Raw genomic sequence first — 18588 nt, 5'->3', positions numbered from 1 at the left:
TTAAAATATTGACATTGTTTGTTTTGTAAAGATAAACATTTTAAGTTAAAAAAAATATATTTGTAGAGAATCCATTCAATCATTTAAAGCAACAGATGCTGAATTTGTGAACAACAAGAAAAAAGGTAATTTTTACAAGAAACACTATTACTACCCTCTCAGAAAACTTATATACAAATAGGGGAAAAGGTTGATAACAGGTATGGGGTATAACCAACAAGTGAAATAAATTTTATATAATATTTGGGGGGGGAGGGGGGGGGGCAAATGGATAGGTCGTCAATTTGCCCCCCAACGTCAGCTGAAAACCACGTATAGGTTTTGTTAATTTTGGAACTAATTTCGTTATTGGTATAAGCTGGGTTGAAAATATTTACTTATGGCAGTTATTTGAAGTATAGGTTAAGATGCCTTAGTTTATGCTTTATATTATACAGACACCAAACTTCTTTGTTTGATATTTATCTAGAAGACTTAATTTAGAAATTATGAGGAGGTTTATAAATTTTCAGTGTGCTTCGCGCATTATTTATACTCTTCTTACCACCCCCTCAAAGTTATATTTCCTCTTATTGATATTTTTTGTCCGTTCCCAAAATTAAAAGCTTGGACGTTTTGGGTAGAAGCCAAGTTATCCCCAAAAATCTTATCAAACCGGAACTTCAAAGAGAGTGACGTTTTGATAGATATTATGGGTCATAACTTTATAATCAGAAAAACCGACAAAAGTACATGAAATCTGAATTTATTCAAGTTTTTTTTCTCCCACCACCTCATGGTTTTCCACTTTGGCAAAGCCCCGTGCGCCCCACTAAAATAGATTTTGTTTAGTTGACTCGATAACGATGAAAGAATCAACAGGAAGACTCATGTTGATCATCATCAAGGGAGAAAAACTTTCAAGGCCGGGCAATCCAGGTAAAAAAAAATCATTTATTTCATAAAATACTCGACTACTAGTGACCTTATCCTCCTATTATATACGGTATTAATTTTTTTTTTTTGTCTGAAGCTTAAGGTTCCAAAAACAACTTCTTCAGGAAAACTTCATATAAGTCCCAGGATGGTGTAGGCTATTTTAAGTTTAGATTTATGTCTTCGGATAGGTTTAGGGTAATTTTTTGTCCCCTTACTTAACTCCTATAATAAAAAACCCAAGATGCTAGGAGCGTAGCAACTTGAAGGCAATTATTATTTTTTATTTTGACTATAAAAGGGGGGAGGCGGATGTGTGGAGAACAATATGGAACTGTGAAGAAACGGCGGCGGAACCGACGCTCCCGCCGAAAATCGCCGTTTCAAACATGTCAATATTAAAAAAGTTGCAAGTGTAAAATCTTACAAGTGTCAAGTGAAAATGTAAGCGAAATTTTTATGGAAAAAAAAGTTTAGCTCAGATGATTGAAAATTGTCTATTATAGCCGAGAAAAGGCAAAAAAAAATTCGGTGGGAAACGGCGGTTTTCGGCGGAAGCGGCTGTTCCGCCTCCGTGTCTTCACAGTTCCATATTGTTCTCCTCCAAAGCAACTGTAGTGCAGAATTTTAGAGCTGTAACTATTTTTTGGGCTGAGATCATGCACGTTTTACTTTTGGTTTCAAAAAGTGGCACATCCGCCACCCCCTTTTAATATTCTATAGAAATAGTGGATATTAATAATAAATATTAGTTCCTAAAAAGGAGCTTATTTTATAAAGGATACGTTTATGGACAATAAAGTTATTTTTTTGTTAACTGCACTTGAATTTAAAGTTCGAAAATATTTAGGACATGTTGATTCGTTTTGTGAGGCAACTCTTGGTTACCAAGAACAGAAATCTCAAGTTGTTTCAGGTTAAAAATATTAAATACAAATATAGAACGCCTAGATCCTCAATCTCTCAACTGCAACAATAGGAATACAGTGTAGGAACAATTAGACCACACTGTTGGTTAGAAATATGTTCACTTCTGGGTACAAAATATCATTTTACGTAATTAAAACTAATTAAAGCTGGCTTATTACATATATATGATAAGATAGCTTTCATTAGTTGAATTTCTTAGGTTAAAGCAATGCATTAGGAAATTATATCGTCTAAATGTAAACAAAAATCTTCGTCTGCTAGGAATTTCTTTTTAATTTGGACGGATTATTGTGTATGACATTCCATCTAAGGTAATAAACCTATTCAAATATGTTTAGGTGAGAATCCTTACTGGAACAGTAGTATGCAATTCTTACTGAAGGACATACATCAACAGATACTCTGTCTAACCGTGTATCATAGGGGCATTTTCTCTCCAAATGGTAAGTATTACCCTTGTTTATGTAAAAGTAATGTGATGTTTGTCTGTAGCTTGTATAATGTGCTTCCTCGCTTATTTAGACAATTTGATTCACTTTTGTTAAGACAAACTTTATTTTGTAAATCTAAATATATTTGCACTTAATACTTTTGTGTTGTTGAAATATTTAAAACTAGCGGCTGCCCCCCCTAGCATCTAGGAGCTATGTAATAAAGGGTTTAAAGCCTAAACCTAAAATTAAAACAGTCTAAGGCAATCACGGGACCTATATGAATTTTCCTCTGAAATGGAGGACTCAATCGGTTCAGTAGTTATGGAAGTCCTAAAGTTACAGACGCAAAACCTCATTACTTTATATAATCGGATATTTAGAACAAAATAATCACAAATGTCAAGTGAAAGGAACAATTTTTTGTATAGAATTTCTTGGACGACAAGAGTTAGAGTTGGGAAGTATAGCAGAAGAATGCAAGAGTACAATGGCGCCTGTTACCAGGTAAATAAAAAAAAACGCGGCGTTAGCGCAAATGAGAGCGAGACTGCTTGCTATAACGTCTGGAAGGTGTTGGGTTCGAGTCTGGATTACAAAGCGTTTTAGTAGAGACGTCAAAATAATGGTACCTATTACTGCTTCAGATAGGACTTCCAGATAATGGTCGTGCCTACAAAGGGTTGGTAGTCTGTTGGATATTACTTAACTTAATATCCTGTAATGGGCGATAGAGTTTTACATACCATTACAAGCGGTTAATGTCCTTTGGTTCTCTAGATGATCACTTGAAATCAAAGGAGAATCCCGCCCCAATGAGTTAATAACTGGATAGGTAAATAAAAGATGTTTTGATAGTTATCCATAAATCTAGTTTTAAGTTTATTGAACAATTTACAAGCATTGATGTATATAAAAAAAAAAGTTGGATCATATGAAGGAAATGAAGTCATTCCTAAAAAGGACAGAAATTCCCTTCCTTTTAATCTGACTGCTTCCTAATTAAAAATAAAAAAAATTGGAAGCCCAAACTTTAATGCAGGTAGGTTTTATAACTGGTTATCTTATTTGGTAGCTCAAAAATTTGAGTACTTTTCTTAAATTTTTTTTGGTTGGTTCAGAGTAATGAGTCTAAACTTTTTAACCAGGAACTATAACCTACAGTAGGGATAATTTTGTTAATCATCATTTGGAATGTATAGTATTTTAATTTATCATCCATTGTCTTATCCCTTAATGTCATGGGTCGAACATAGCTGGAGGATAATATTATCTTATCCCTTAAGATCCCTGACTTTAGTGTCATGAGTCCAACATAGCTGGAGGATAATATTATCTTATCCCTTAAGATCCCTGACTTTAGTGTCATGAGTCCAACATAGCTGGAGGATAATATTATCTTATCCCTTAAGATCCCTGACTTTAGTGTCTTGGGTCCAACATAGCTGGAGGATAATATTATCTTATCCTTTAAGATCCCTGACTTTAGTGTCATGAGTCCAACATAGCTGGAGGATAATATTATCTTATCCCTTAAGATCCCTGACTTTAGTGTCATGGGTCCAACATAGCTGGAGGATAATATTATCTAATCCCTTAAGATCCCAGACTTTAGTGTCATGGGTCCAACATGGCTAGAGGATAATATTATCTTATTCCTTAAGATCCCTTACTTTAATGTCATGGGTCCAACATAGCTGGAGGATAATATTATCTTATCCTTTAAGATCCCTGACTTTAGTGTCATGAGTCCAACATAGCTGGAGGATAATATTATCTTATCCCTTAAGATCCCTGACTTTAGTGTCATGGGTCCAACATAGCTGGAGGATAATATTATCTAATCCCTTAAGATCCCAGACTTTAGTGTCATGGGTCCAACATAGCTGGAGGATAATATTATCTTATCCCTTAAGATCCCTGACTTTAGTGTCATGGGTCCAACATGTAGCTGTATAAGCAAAAGTGTTTTTTGTAATACTCCGCTGTTCTTTTGTAAACTTTTTTAGACACGGCTGTAAATATTTTCAGAACGATTGAGCTGCAAGAATCCATCGGCGGCGGTAGAATTTGCATCAAGATGGACATACAATATTTTACCTGACCTACGCTACCTCTAGCGCCAGCGTACCATCAAATTATATTTTACTTTTTATACATCACATATTGTACCTTTATGTTTTATCTTTATTTTATCTATGTAGCTTTAACTTTTATATTTTCTTAGTAAATATTTTACAATGAATTGTCTTATTGTTTTTTTTACAATAAATATTTTAAGCAATAATATTTATTATCTGTTTATAAGTAGTGAAGTTGTTCTATAATTCCCTTTGTCTTTCCATCAGTAGTAATGTATGAGGGAAATATGATTTTCTCAGCTACTATTCAAGTTAATACTAATATGTTCAGACTTGAAAATTAATCCCACAAAACAAGATTTATAAGTAATGCAACAATTGCTTGTAGGAAAAATAAAGCACTATTTAAATAGACTAAATAAAAATACTAAAAAGAAACCTTGACAGCTAAAAAAAAATTTACATTGTCCAATGTCTTATCCCTTATGATCCCTGAATCTTGATTTATGTTAAACATTAATCAACACCAGATATTATACCACCGTGACTTTTGGATAACATAGCGTATCCTATCTTTGTTGGGAAGGAGATAGGCTTGAATGCGTCATAACCAAATATATCAGGTGCGCATCTTACATAATAAGATTAGGGAAAATGCCCTGGGCCAAACCAGGTGCAACTCATTACCATGCACAGTTAGGATTTACAGACAAAGGTCGTTTTTAATCATGCACATCATTTGGTTCAATCCGTCCGTAGGCTAATCAATCAATGTTAATCAACACTATAATGTAAGGTTGGGCCGGATACTTTTTTGGCCGGATATCCGGCTGATTTCTAATGCCGGATATCCGGTTCCAGCCGGATATCTGGCAGATTTCTAATGCCGGATATCCGGTTCCAGCTGGATATCTGGCCAACGTTCGATATCCGGCAATTTACCAGATATCCGGCCGGATAACCAGATATCCGGCGTCATAAATCAGCCGGATATCATGTAACCGGATAGTTTTAATATCCGGTATCCGGCCGGATATTGAAAATGACCGGATAACCGGCCTGACCGGATATCCGGCCCACCCCTACTATAATGTACAACAAATTAACCAACATCTCTCAATACTTGTAGAATAGCTATGCCATTGAATACACTTGAATCAGATTAAATACTTTAATATAAGATACATAATACAGTATAAAGCAGATACAAATTGAGCAAGAATTTTAGAAATCTAGGATCAAATTTTAAAAGAAAATTTAAGTTTAATATTTAAAAACACTAGATTTCTAAAGTAATATAAAAGTAAAATATTGATTTAGCCATTTCAGAAATGTTTAATTAATTTTATTTTAATTTAAATTTTATATCAGACTAAATTAATATTTTTTTTTCAAATACGATAGTTTACTAGGACAACCCCTAAAACTATCCTATTTTAACACTAAATTTACTATGGACGATATAAAAATGATATAAATTGGAATGATTAAACTTGATTAGATTAGTTGTTAAGCACAATTCATAGATTTTTCTTGATTTTCATCAGCTTTCTGCAGGGCCTGAAAAATATTAGGTAAGTTTTAAAATACTGTAAAGAAGAAAAACAGCTAAAAGCAACAACTAATTTAATTCATGAAAATATTTGTAGTGATTTCATGATGGTGGGAGGGGGTGTGCTTAGCAGTAGTTGCGACCTTTTTATCTAACCTCAATTACCATATTAGATTTTTTCCCACTTGTTAGCCATACTCTTCCTGTGAGAAAAGAAAAAGATATTTTTTGCATAATTTTTGTAAGTTTGACTTTGATAAAACATTTGATCATTATAAAACGCTGTATACATATTTGGTCATCGTAATATAATAGAGATTATTTCTGTCTGTCCAAAATACTGCAAGTCCGATTAGATCTATTTTTCTGGAAAGCTTAATATAGGTGAAAATAGAGTATTTTACCACTTTGCTATTTTTCCTGTGTACCTTTTGCCCGAGGGGGTGTGAAACTTGAGTGGCTCAAAGGAGGGGGAGGAGTTTTTCTTTCTATTGTCTTATTTTAGAGGGGTGTTGACACACAGCTATCGTACGCCAATGATTTAACCTATACTCCATTAAAATGTATGTTTATTTAATTTTTTAAATGCCACAAAAATAAGAGGAAAAATTATGAAAACGTGTAAAATTAAGTTTTAGATATGTATTTTACAAAACAATTTTATATAAAGTCTTTTTATGTCCTAGGAAGGCTTTAAGGTTAAAGAAGGTGTAATTTTATTAAATAAAATCTAAACGTGCCTATACATAGACCTATTATATAGCATGCAGTAATAGTTGTCAAAGAAAATAGTACACAAAAGAATCAAAAAATTTAGCATTCACAAAAGATATTTTGAATAATCATAACCTTCCTTGTGTACAGTTAGACAAGATGTTTTGTCTCTTAAGGTTGTCTTTTCAAAGGTTCAATAACACAAAGAAACATAGAAAAATAAGTTAGAAAATTATTGGCCGCAAGTTTCTTCTTAAAGACGGACCCAAACCAGTTATTTTTGTTTCAAATTGAAAATAAAGAAATAGGGTAATTTATCGTAAATTTGTGTTTTAGATTAGGCCAGGTTAGGTACAAGGTTAGGGCTCCCGCAGGTGTTATAAAAACACTACCTTTTCCTATAAAGAGGTTGGTTCCTTGCTCAAATAGACAACCGCCATAGTTTTCTAATTCTAATATTTTTCTTTGAAACATACCTTCGGTGAAAAAGAGCTAATTAAAAGAAAGCTCAAATATTTTTGTCAACACTTAAAAACTACTTGTTTGTTGATCTATACAACTAATAAAAACATAAAACATCTTAGTTAATTCTGTTTGTCATATTTTCAACAATCTTTATTAGAGCAAGTATCCTATCAATATCAAACTTAGATGACGTAGATACTGTAAAATTATTAGTAACAACCATTTTAAAAGTGGTTACTTTATGTTTCTTAATCTTCGCTTTTACATACTTTCTTTTGTAGATTGAAAGTTTTAAAATGCCTGCCTTTAAAAAATGTTTATTGTTTTATTTCAGTTAAGGTCATTGGGCCTTATTTGAATGAAAGTACACATTAAAGATCAAGGTCCTAAAAATAAGAACATTTTCAACGCTTTTTTTTACAAATTATACATTGTTGGAAAAATTCATAGGGAAATGTAAACATTAGAAGAGCACCCCAAAGATGCTTGAAATAAAGTTATTATCTAATAAATTGTTGAATTAACAGTGAATCTGTTTACATAATCATACGTTAGACTTTTATCTTGTTACTTGAGTATAATTTAATATTTTTATATTGTGTAAAATGTGTACAAATAAATGAGAAAATCCATCCGCCGGTCTACACTTAATTTAAGTGTGCATGGACTTTCTATACAGTTTTTTTTTAAAGTACAGCTTTTTTACAAAAAGATTTTATAGTATTTTAGCACTAATAAAACAATTGACATTCCGTCGACATGGATTTTCAATAATTTACGTAGACTAAAATATGTAATACATTGCTTTAATAAAAAGTACTCATGACATATATTTTCTGACAACATAGCAAAAATAGTATAATATCAAAATAATAATAGTAAAATATTTCATTATGAAATAATATGTAATAACAATATGATTTTTAAAATGTATTTTTTTAATACAATTTGAATTATTTATACCAGCTTATTATCCATAAGATATTTGAGGATATTTAAAAATGTTCCATTTTTAGTAGTCAAGATATACAAGGAGTAAGACTCTAAAGTGTGTCTAATGATATTATTTATTTCTCAATCATAAAATTAGCTTTAAGTATGTTTTTATTTTTTAAGGTTTTTGTGAGAACACCCGCATTTCTAAGATAATTTGAAGCATTAAATTAGACGCATCTTTTGTCTGATTAGCCTAGGCATACAGGCCACTCTCTGTTTTTACGAGCGAAGCTACTCTATAATTAAAGTTGACATGTAGAAGTAACCCCCACCCCAACGCAATTTTCAATTTTAGTTTTAAAAAGATAAAGTTCAAAATTTGGGGGGTGGGGAGTAATTTTTTCTATGGACGATTTTTATTGAGGTGTAGGTTACTTCCCATAATTATTTATAAACCTTTTCAGGAGCTCTTAGAGAGATCCTTCGGTACGCTGAATCGCCCCCCATCCACATAAAAAAAAATTTAAATAAGGGGGAGATAGTATTTTTTTTTATCTATACCTAAAACCTGCGAGTAACCCTACCCCATACCCAATATAAACTAACTTACTCTAAAGTAATAAATCCTCCTCCCCCCCCCCCCCCAACCCATTTTCACTTTAGTTAGAAAAAAAAGGGATGCGGAGTTAAGTGTTCAATTAAAGTCAAAATAAGGAAATTGAAATAGATAAATTAATATTCAATGCCCCACACACGTAAAGACGTAACATGTTTTTTTTTCAGCAACAAAAAACTGAAAGTTATAAAAGCATTTTTTAGCTTCTAACAAAAGAAGGCCCCAAAACGCACAGCAAAAAGGTGTACATCATCTTATGTGTAAAAAGTTGTATTTGAAGATATATTTAACTTTAAGCATACAGAGCAAATTGATTACATTTATTATTCTATTAAGACGATTGGAATTCTAATGATATGTAATTTCCATTGTTTATGTCTACTATATAGTTTTAATGAAAAGTGCTCGTGACTGACAAAATATCGACATGATATTTTTTATGAGAAAAACTTTGACAATATTGACGCAGACAATACGGTATTTTTAAAAAGTGGGCATGGCTGACATAATATCGACATATCGTGCCGGTATAACGACAATTTAACTACAAACTTATAATAACAAGTTGCCATATATATGTAGTTCTTGTAAAATCTTGACATACAATTTTCAACATTATTTAAAGATTTATAGATAATAACTGCCAAATACTACCTTACCTGTCTAGAACATATCTCTGCCCTGAGTGTTACCAGCTCCAAATCCACATCTGCGCCATTTACCCCTGAAATTAGTCTAATAAATACACGACGGTTTCCCTCAAAAAGCCTAGTTGAGCACAGGAACTCCTTTCCTTCCTTTGGAAAAATTAAAAATGATGGGTGGGTAGTTTCTCTATTGTTTGATTATTACTTTAAGTCAGGAAAGGGGGATAATTTTTATGTTGTTGGACTTTTGCAATCTAACCAATGAAAAATTACTATTAATTCATCAAACTCTATGTTACAGTCAAACTGCTTAATTTCTTTTCTTTTTTTTGAAGCATAACACATAACATTATTGAACTAGCATGGTTAAAGATAACAATTATCAATGAACACAAAAGTAAGGAACCAAAAAGTTAAAGTGACCAGGAACATGAAATTCGTGATCACTATTTTTTCATATTTAATAATTGAATGGCCCTTTTTCACGAAGTTAATCCCTTTGAGGAGAGGAGAGGTAATATGCACCACCCTTCCATTATTTCAGCTAAATGGCATCCTTCTAAGATAATGGACCAAATAATGCCATTTCTCGCGGTCATACGGCGGTCGTGTTAGAAGGATGACACAAATTTCAGATCCCAGATTTTGCGAAATGAGAAATTTTTTTCTTTATTTTATAGCGAATTAAATAATCTTGCAAGCATCCGCGAGAAATGAAATTATTTGGTCCACTATCCCTTCTAATGCTTAAGGGTTCATGCTGAAAGGTTTTACTTCAATTAAACGGATAGTTAAGACATGGTATTTATTAGAACTTCTTCATACAGCAAATATTGGAGTTTTAAACGTTTTACCAATAAACAAAAAAGTGTATATTTATATTGTAGAATGTATATACCAGACAACTACCTGCCTAAATTCATAACTGACCTCTAATTTTTTAGACAATTTTTCCCAAGATTTTTTTGTTTTCTTAGCAATTGCTACAAGCTTACACTTAAATGTTAAGGAAGTACGACAGTTTTAAAAGATTTGTTTCTTCTGAAGACAATGATAATAGTTATTTCTCGCATCGTATTATAAACAGCTTTTCGCTGATATACGATGTACAATTGTAAGATTAAAGCTTAAAAAGAACTGGTTTAATTCTCATGATTGTACATTTTTTATATTCGTAGAAAACTTGATATAATACGATGCTAGACCTATTTGTTTCGTATGGCTGATAACTAGTTCTAATCCAACGGATATTAATCGGTTTCGAATGAATACGAAAATAATTATTTCTCGCAGCGTATTATAAACAGCTTTCCGCGGATATAGAATGTACAATTATAAGATTAAAACCGGTTATTTTAGCCCCGAGTTTTTTCGTATGGATGAGAACCGGTTCCTATCCACCGGGTTCGAATGAATACGAGAAAAAATGTTCAATTTACTCGTGTTATTTGAATTATTGCATGTGAGATTGTGCAAAATTACAAGCTGACAAATCTTAGAACCAAAGTTTAGTGCTTGTTAGGGGCACAGCTTTTTAACCCTTGTCCCCTTTATTCTTTAACTGTAATGTTTTACCTGACTTTAGTTTTTCGTTTGCAGGCTCCTTCAAGATCCAGTTCATCTTCTCTCTTCACAGTCTAAATATTCAAATGGTATACGTCAATTCTTAGGAGCGCAGCTATTATATAACTCAGTTAATAATCTTGTTTACATCAGTTTACCTAAGCTCTACGCTACTTATGGAGTTATATTTGTAGCTGTTCATTATTTAGTCTATTTTATTTTCTCATAAAGTCTTTAGGGCTATTTTTCTGCCCCTTCTCTCCCGCTTTGAAAACAGAGCCCCTAGATGCTAGGGGCGTAGCTGCTCATACTTAATTAAGTATCAGATATTAATATTTCAAAATACTTCTAAAATACAAATTACTCAATGACTATAAAAAATTGAGATTCTGGAATAACATCATTATACATTTTTGTTCTTAAAAAGGTTACTTATCTACCAATCAAATCAACTAAAAGTTTAAAAAAAGATATTTATTAATAGGGAGCATAAAGAGCTACATGTATCATAGGTTTGATATTTTACCTCCGTTTCCTTTATGATAAAGGAGTTTGAATCATAAGCAGTGGGTCAGAGGTTAATTATGATTATCATCATTGGATATTAAATTAAGTTATCGTTTATTGTCTTATCCCCTAAAATCCCTGATTACCTCCGTCTCCTTGATGATGAATGAGTTAGGATCATTAATTTTCCTCTTCTTGACAACATTAGCAGTGATACCAACTCTAACCTTCATCACAAGCACTCTCCATCTTCTCCTAACCTAAAACATACAAATTTCTTACCCTAAAGGTCACTCACGACCGTGGCTCAACACGTAGCGCACTCTCTCATCTTTGGAAACTGATAGGTTCCAGTCTCGTTTTAATACCGCGTCATAATCAAAGATGTTAAAAATAGCTCCTACTTTTTCTATATCATGTGAGCGACATTAATAATTATAGTATTGGGAATGCCTTGACCCAAAACAGTTGCAACTCATTAATGTGCACAGTTAGGACAGACATAGGTCGTTGAATCAAAGAGTTGGGTGTTACTTAACATAATACCCCGGGTGTTGGACAGAAAAGGAGAGATTTAGTAATCCTGGGTTGTTGGACCTGACATTAAGTTTTATGGACAGCATCCTTGCCAGGCAAGGGTGTCCAAGCTTTTTAATTTTTTTTTTTTTTTTGGGGGGGGGGTTTAGGGAGGGTTCAAAATTCTAGAAGGTCAATAAGACACAGTATATAATTTATATTATAAATCTATTACAATGTAGACGGCCATTTAGACACAGTAATCTGTCCAATTTAAAAATAATTCATTGCAGACTTTTGTCTTTTTTATAAATATTAAGTAAGTGGATGAAATGAAAAAACTACCCTTTCGTATCAAAGTGTGTTCACATACTAACCAATAATGTGATGGAATTGTTCTTACACTGTATCTATTTTTGTCCAACTGAAAGGATTGTTCTTCTAAAAGATATTTTTTCTATTGGTAAATATGGTTGCTGGATCCAATTAAGGGTTGCTGAAATAGGGTATCTTCACAGCAGTCTAACCTATATAGCAGCCGAGAAAATCACATTTCCCCAATACCGTTACGGACAGACAGACCAAGTGAATTATAATATACTTACTGCTGCTTTTCTCTCCTCCTCTGTCTGGACAATTTGCACAACTGGTTTCCTACTGGCCTCAATAACATCTTTCAATCTGTCCTCCAATTCCATCACCTAGAAAAATTATTTATTGCTTCGTATTATAGACAGCTTTCCGCGGATATTAAAGTGAAAAAATAATATTAAACCAGTTTGTAACCAATTCGTGGAAAATTTGTGCAATACGATGCTATATATGATTTTTCAGTATGGCTGAGAACAGTTTCTAATCTTGCTGATATTAATCGATTTAGATTTAAGTCATACTTGAAAATTAATATTTTAGTATAGGCACTCTGTCAGATTGTTTATGTCCAACTGTTTGTTTGTTAACCAGGAATAATAAGTTATAAGATAATGGACAGTAAATCTCTGGTAATGATAAACAAAATTTCCACTTCTGTATAGATTAAAATAATCAATTGAAATATTTAGACAATTGAGCAAAGTTTAATGAAAGTCCTTAATTTTTAAGCCAACTAATGAGAGAACATATAGTTTTTAAAACGTTGAGACCAGTATGATTTACATACCTCTCAATGCCAGCTGTTTGACAGTCTAACTGTCCGTCTGTAAAGCTGCCAACTGACATTTTAATGTCCAACAACAATTTTAAAATTGACTTTAATAAATTAAATTGAAATATTTTTTTAGCGCTCTGCAGACGCCTGTAAGCCTAAGAAAAATTAACCTTTTACAATATTAAAATAAAAAAAAATAAAAGCACCCAAAGAGATTTTAATTTGAGGCTGAGTCACGTTTGCAAAGCCCTGATTTTTTATTTAATTAATCGATGAAAGCTATCAAATTGACAAATAATGTACGCAAGAACAAAAAAAAACATGCTCAAACAGTATTAAAATGTTTGCTAAACTAGAGAAATTGTACAAAATCGGACCCTGAACTAAATCCTATAAAAAATTGTTCTTAAATGTAAATCTTGAGAAAAGTATGCTAAAATATTGCACAATGAAATTCAGGAAGATAACAACAAAAACAGATTCGCATTTTTAAACATATTTTTGCATTTTAGTGACAAAAATTTGCCAGAGTATCAATTGACGTACTTTGGAATGTAGTATTTTAAAAGCTATAAATTTGAAGTTGAATAAGCCAGTAGAATGTGTTGATTTTTTCATTAATAAGTTTACTTTCGCATAATTGTTTTCGAAAATTTAAAATTACTTAGACTTATATAACAGGATCTGTGTCTATCTGTGTGTAACGAAGGATCTCTATAACCGCTAAAAGGAAGCAGTTCTCTTTTACAGTGTAGTGCAGTGGGAAGGTTCATAACTATTTTGAGGAGGGTACCTCAAACTAACCAAGATAAATCCGGCAGTTGAAAAAAATTACCCCATACCAAAATTAAAAATGGTAAGGTCGATCTCCCCTTCCCCCCCTCAAGTGCCCCTAGAGGCCTTCAGGGGGGGGGGGTAGCTGCCACTAATTCTATAGTATATAATTAATTTCTTTATTTTAAACCAAATTAAACGATCATATGACCCAGAGAGGCACAAATAGGAAATAAAAAAAATGCTTTCTTTTCAACAAGTATCTATGTATACTCCGGACATAATGCACAATTATTCAAACTATTTTGCAGCAAATTCTTTACCCTTTAAGTAGAAGCGAGCACAGTTTCACAACAAAATAGTGTAGCACAGAATATAATCTAGATACATACTATCTAAATCAGTCAATGGGAAAACACTTGAGAAACAATCTAGCCATATAGGTTAGAGAGGGTACAGAAGCTGTTACGAAAGCGAAGTTCCCAAATTGAGTCAGCTATAAATAGTCGCATATTTTAGGTGGGTAAATTATATCTTGTAAATATTTCTTCCCATGTAAAATGTGAAGCATATGTAATAAGTCAGCTATAAATAGTTGAACTTCTTAAGATAAAGTTAGCTTTCAGGAAATTATACTCTTGAAAAATTTTGTCGATTGTATTATTGGTATAAATCTTTTATAACAATAAATAAACGAAGGCGTTTGTCTGCTAAAACTTCCTTTGTAAGTTTGACGGAATATGAGTCTAGTTTGACTATCTAGATCTACTATATCTATTTACGGGACATAAAAATTAATTTCTTAAATAGGTTTTTAAGCATAGGTGTTTTTTTATTTAAATATTTTGTTATTTTTTTGTTATATACGATTTATGCATTGAAACGAGCAATGAGTTTTTGATGCTGAAACTTTCCATAGCTATCTTTATCCTACGAAATCCAACTATTTGTAGCTGCTTTTTTTTATATATGTTTTGTCATGAGCTTTACATTATACAAGGGAAAAAGTCACACAATATTGCATAAGCTAACAGCAACAATTAGATAAAATCTTAGAAAAAGACACATATTCTAATATTCTAATTATATTATTAAATTAAATTTTCAAAAAGATTTAAAACACATTTTTAAAACTTATGTTGAGTGGGTTGATACTTTTAAGTGTTTATTTGTCATTATTAAAAGTTCTTGAACCTTAATCAACAATTTATATAAATTTTTATTTTTTTGCAGCAAGATAAAAAACTTTTAATATAAAGTTTCTTTATTTTTTAAAATCAAAGCTTTTCTATGATTAGGGTTGGTCAGTATGTCTGAAACAGTTATCTCTTTTCGTTAATTTAAACAGGTTAGAATTGGCGTTTCGATTTCGAACTTAGTATGATAATTCCTATAATAGTTAGGTACGACTAGAAAGCGCAGCAACTCTATTATCGTTACCACAAATTCCGTACGTTCATTTAAAACATGTTGATTTTTTACTTTTTTGACAACAAATTTTGTATGTTAGAATTATCCGATTTATCTGATTTTTAGTATACTGATTCCTATTACGACAAGGTACAATGTTATAAGCGTAACATCTCTATTATGAAGTCCTAAATATGTAAGTATGTCCTTAAACAACATCATGTATTTAAGTTTTAAGTTTTGCAACAAATTTACTTAAATTTTATTTATACTTATACATTTATATCCTGATTATTCAGTTTTGACATTCTACAAGTCTTCACGTTTGTTTGTCATACATTTTCAGAGCTTTGCTTTTATGAATGTTGTCATTGTTGTTTTTATCTAAATTTACTTCTTACTTACAAAAGCAAGGCTTGGCTGCCTTTAAATATGTTGCTGCATATTTTTAATGCATATCTTTCCTAACTATTTAGGGAACTAGAGAATATCTTTTTCACAAAAATAGACTTTTTAATGAAAAGGAATTATGTTAAAATATTTTGTAATGACATTTAATTAAATCAAATATATATTTATGATTGAAACTAAATTTGTCTGAACTGAATTATATTATTCTTACATGCTACAGAAAATCTAAAATCTTAAATTCTTATCTTAATAGAGTGTCAGACATAAATTCATCAAAATTTCTTACGCATTCAGTGTGTATCTAAGCAAAAAGATGTATTTGGATTGTATACATTTGAGCCCCAAAGTATTTACTGTACATACTATTTTTCTTACTTTACCAGTTTTGTGTACTGAATTAAAAGGTCAATAATCTTTTAGCAATATAGTTTTTTATAGAGGTTATTATTTATATTTTCTTTAATACGAAGATTTATATCCTAAAAAGTTGATATAAGTTTTAAATGTTCACCAATTTTAAGCTTTTTAAAACGTTGTTTAAAATTCTGAACTTGATGTTAATCAGTCTGCTAGCTTAAAATGTGCCCAGTTTTAACAATTAAATTCAGTTTGAGGATAATTGTTGCAAAAAAGGTTATTTTATTTAGCTAATAAAAATTTTAAAAATTGTTGCTTGCTTTCTACAGCTGAAACTGTTTTTGTTGTTTGAATCTTAAATTTTTGTTTATCAATACCGGTGACTTTCTTATTTCTTAGACAAGGAAAATTATCTAAAAATATTCATACATAAATTCTTAACAAAACTGGAACAAAAACAATTACCGGTGCTTTTCCTCAAATGCCTATTGAGCACTTAAACACCCCCTCCCTCTTAATTTTTAAATAAATTAAAAAAAGAAAGGGGGTATGGTAGTTTTGTTCTGATGTCTATCACTACGGGGCTACCCAGTGCACAATAAAACCTATCCTAACATATTATTAAACAAACAAAAAGAAACTCCCCGCCTGGCCCCAACCCCACCTTATTTTCAATTTATTTAAAAAATTAGGAGGAAATGGGTTTTTTGAGCTCTACAAGACACTTTGTGGTAAATTGCCGAATTACCTTTCGTTCCCTGAGAGCAACTTCCTTCTGAGCTTGGAGGAGCATTCTCTTGGCGTCATCCAGCAACATTACTAAGCAACTAGCATTGCCCTGAATATTACCAGTGATCATATGTTATAATGATTCTTTATATTACATAACCAGGGATCTTAAAGGATAAGACAATGGACCATAAATTTATATACATCGCCAATAAATATAAATACAATTACCCCTCTAGATTTAAATTATTGATTGCAACGTTTGGAAAGCGATAATTATGAACCAACCAATCAAAATTTAATAAAAGTTTCCAAATGAATAAGAAACCGTGGTTTAAAACTTTGGATATCAGTGTAATTTATGGTCCATTAACCGAATAAAAAAATACTCTTAAATCTTACACATGATACTCTTTTTTGCTACCTCTACCTGTTTCCTAGATAACCAATCAAAGCCAGGTTCAGTGCCAGACTCTTTTGGAACCTGCAGCAGGGCACAAATTATATTTATAGTTCTTTAGTTAGGGGATCTTAAGGGATAATACACTGGACTATAAATTGTTATATATCCCCAGTGATGACTTGCAGTTTTTGAACTAACAAATGAGCTGAGAGAGCATATTTATAAAACTATTGGGTACCAGCATAATTTACAGTCAAATATCCTCTCCCTTCCAATTCTTTAGTTCAACTACACATAAATTTTAAACGGTACAACAAACAAAAAAAGCTAAGTTAAAATTATTTAGTTGAAAGTTAATTAGGTGTTTGAACTAAAAAAACTATTGATTTAAAATATCTATTCAGTAAAAATTAATTTCTTTAAATAATTTATTATTTCAACAAGGGGGAAAATATTATTTTTTAAATGGTTATTTTCAACTGGATTAGTGAAGATAAGTTCAATAATTTAAGAAATTATTTTTACTAGATTTTATTTCATACCTTTTTCTCTTGATTAGGCATTTTCGTGGTTGGAGAAGTTGGGGGTGAAATTATGGGAGTTTCAGTTTCTGGTGGCTGTGAAGCTTTTTTTACAGGCTCAGACTCGGGTTCTGGCACAATAATAGAAACTTCAAGAGGAGCTGGCGGCTGCGGCTTGTCTGCAGGTTCCACACCTCGACAGCTGGAGTCCAGGTCGCCTGGCTCTCCACCAGCTGCACAGGTCAGCATACTGCCAGCTATATACCCTGCAGCCATAAATGAAAATCTAGTATTTTTTTTTTACATTTTTTATCTTTTGTTTAAATATTGCTTTGGAATTTAAATACTAGTCTTTCCGTGTAATATTTAATTTCTTCAAAAAACATTGAAAAAACTCGAAAAAAATCCTATTTAATGAAGAAAATCAGACTCTGTTTAATACCCTTTACGCCACCTTGTTAAAATTTAGAAAAAGGACAAATTATATTAAAATTGATAAATATACAAAAATAAGAAATATTTTAAATCCCTTAATATATTTCAATACCAATTTTCCATTCCTTAAGCAAGGTTCACAAAGGTGTCAGATTCCGTTATAGCATTTACAAGATATCGCAACACAATTTGCTGGCCGTTATCGCGAAATATCGCAAAACGCCGCTTGCTGGCTGGGTTGACCGCGCGGCGACGCAGTTTAGCTGGGATGATGCTGACCCTGACAGCGAGTAACAGTTACTGAGGAGTGTAGACTGACGCTATGACGCGCACACACGCGTGTCTTCACATTTATACTGGTCAACTTAGGTGTCAACACAATTAAGCAAATATTAGAAATTAGCATGAAGTCTTTATAGCTATAGTCTTTTACACAAGCCCTTATGTTTTGAAAATAATTGGGGAAAAGTTTATCAATTAATTCTGTGTTGCAGTAGGTCAGGTTAGGTAAGGTTAAGCAAAGTAATG

The 18588-nt window shown here is 32.0% G+C and overlaps 2 protein-coding genes across 16 annotated transcripts in view; one reads left to right on the top strand and one right to left on the bottom strand.

The window, feature by feature from the left end:
- The window catches only part of Dap160 (dynamin associated protein 160), a 59153-nt gene extending 54590 nt beyond the window's left edge, over positions 1-4563 (top strand). For all 14 annotated transcript variants that reach the window (XM_080160906.1, XM_080160909.1, XM_080160907.1 and 11 more), the window contains 6 exons: positions 67-125; positions 832-918; positions 1766-1831; positions 2184-2288; positions 2708-2783; positions 4308-4563. In XM_080160906.1, the coding sequence (XP_080017032.1) occupies positions 67-125; positions 832-918; positions 1766-1831; positions 2184-2288; positions 2708-2783; positions 4308-4380 (466 nt within the window). In that variant the 3' untranslated portion in view covers positions 4381-4563. The remainder of the gene's footprint in view (positions 1-66; positions 126-831; positions 919-1765; positions 1832-2183; positions 2289-2707; positions 2784-4307) is intronic.
- A 951-nt stretch (positions 4564-5514) lies between these two features.
- On the bottom strand, positions 5515-18325 carry LOC145319073 (uncharacterized). 2 transcript variants are annotated; one of them, XM_080160900.1, is made up of 9 exons: positions 18188-18325; positions 17647-17893; positions 17132-17185; positions 16721-16810; positions 12479-12574; positions 11504-11617; positions 10863-10924; positions 9300-9364; positions 5515-5917 (listed from the first exon to the last, which is right to left on the bottom strand). In XM_080160900.1, exons 2-8 carry the CDS (start codon positions 17872-17874, stop codon positions 9304-9306), a joined length of 705 nt encoding a protein of 234 aa, XP_080017026.1. In that variant the 5' UTR covers positions 17875-17893; positions 18188-18325; the 3' UTR covers positions 5515-5917; positions 9300-9303. The 2 variants fall into 2 exon arrangements, with proteins under 2 accessions (XP_080017026.1, XP_080017027.1); XM_080160901.1 differs by lacking the exon at positions 17132-17185.
- Positions 18326-18588: the final 263 nt, after the last annotated feature.

Source organism: Acartia tonsa, chromosome 5, assembly GCF_053477335.1.
Source record: "Acartia tonsa isolate MP-2025a chromosome 5, ASM5347733v1, whole genome shotgun sequence".
Classification (NCBI taxonomy): domain Eukaryota; kingdom Metazoa; phylum Arthropoda; class Copepoda; order Calanoida; family Acartiidae; genus Acartia; species Acartia tonsa.
Note: the sequence above shows the minus strand (reverse complement) of the source record. Positions and strands in the feature narration are given on the sequence as shown.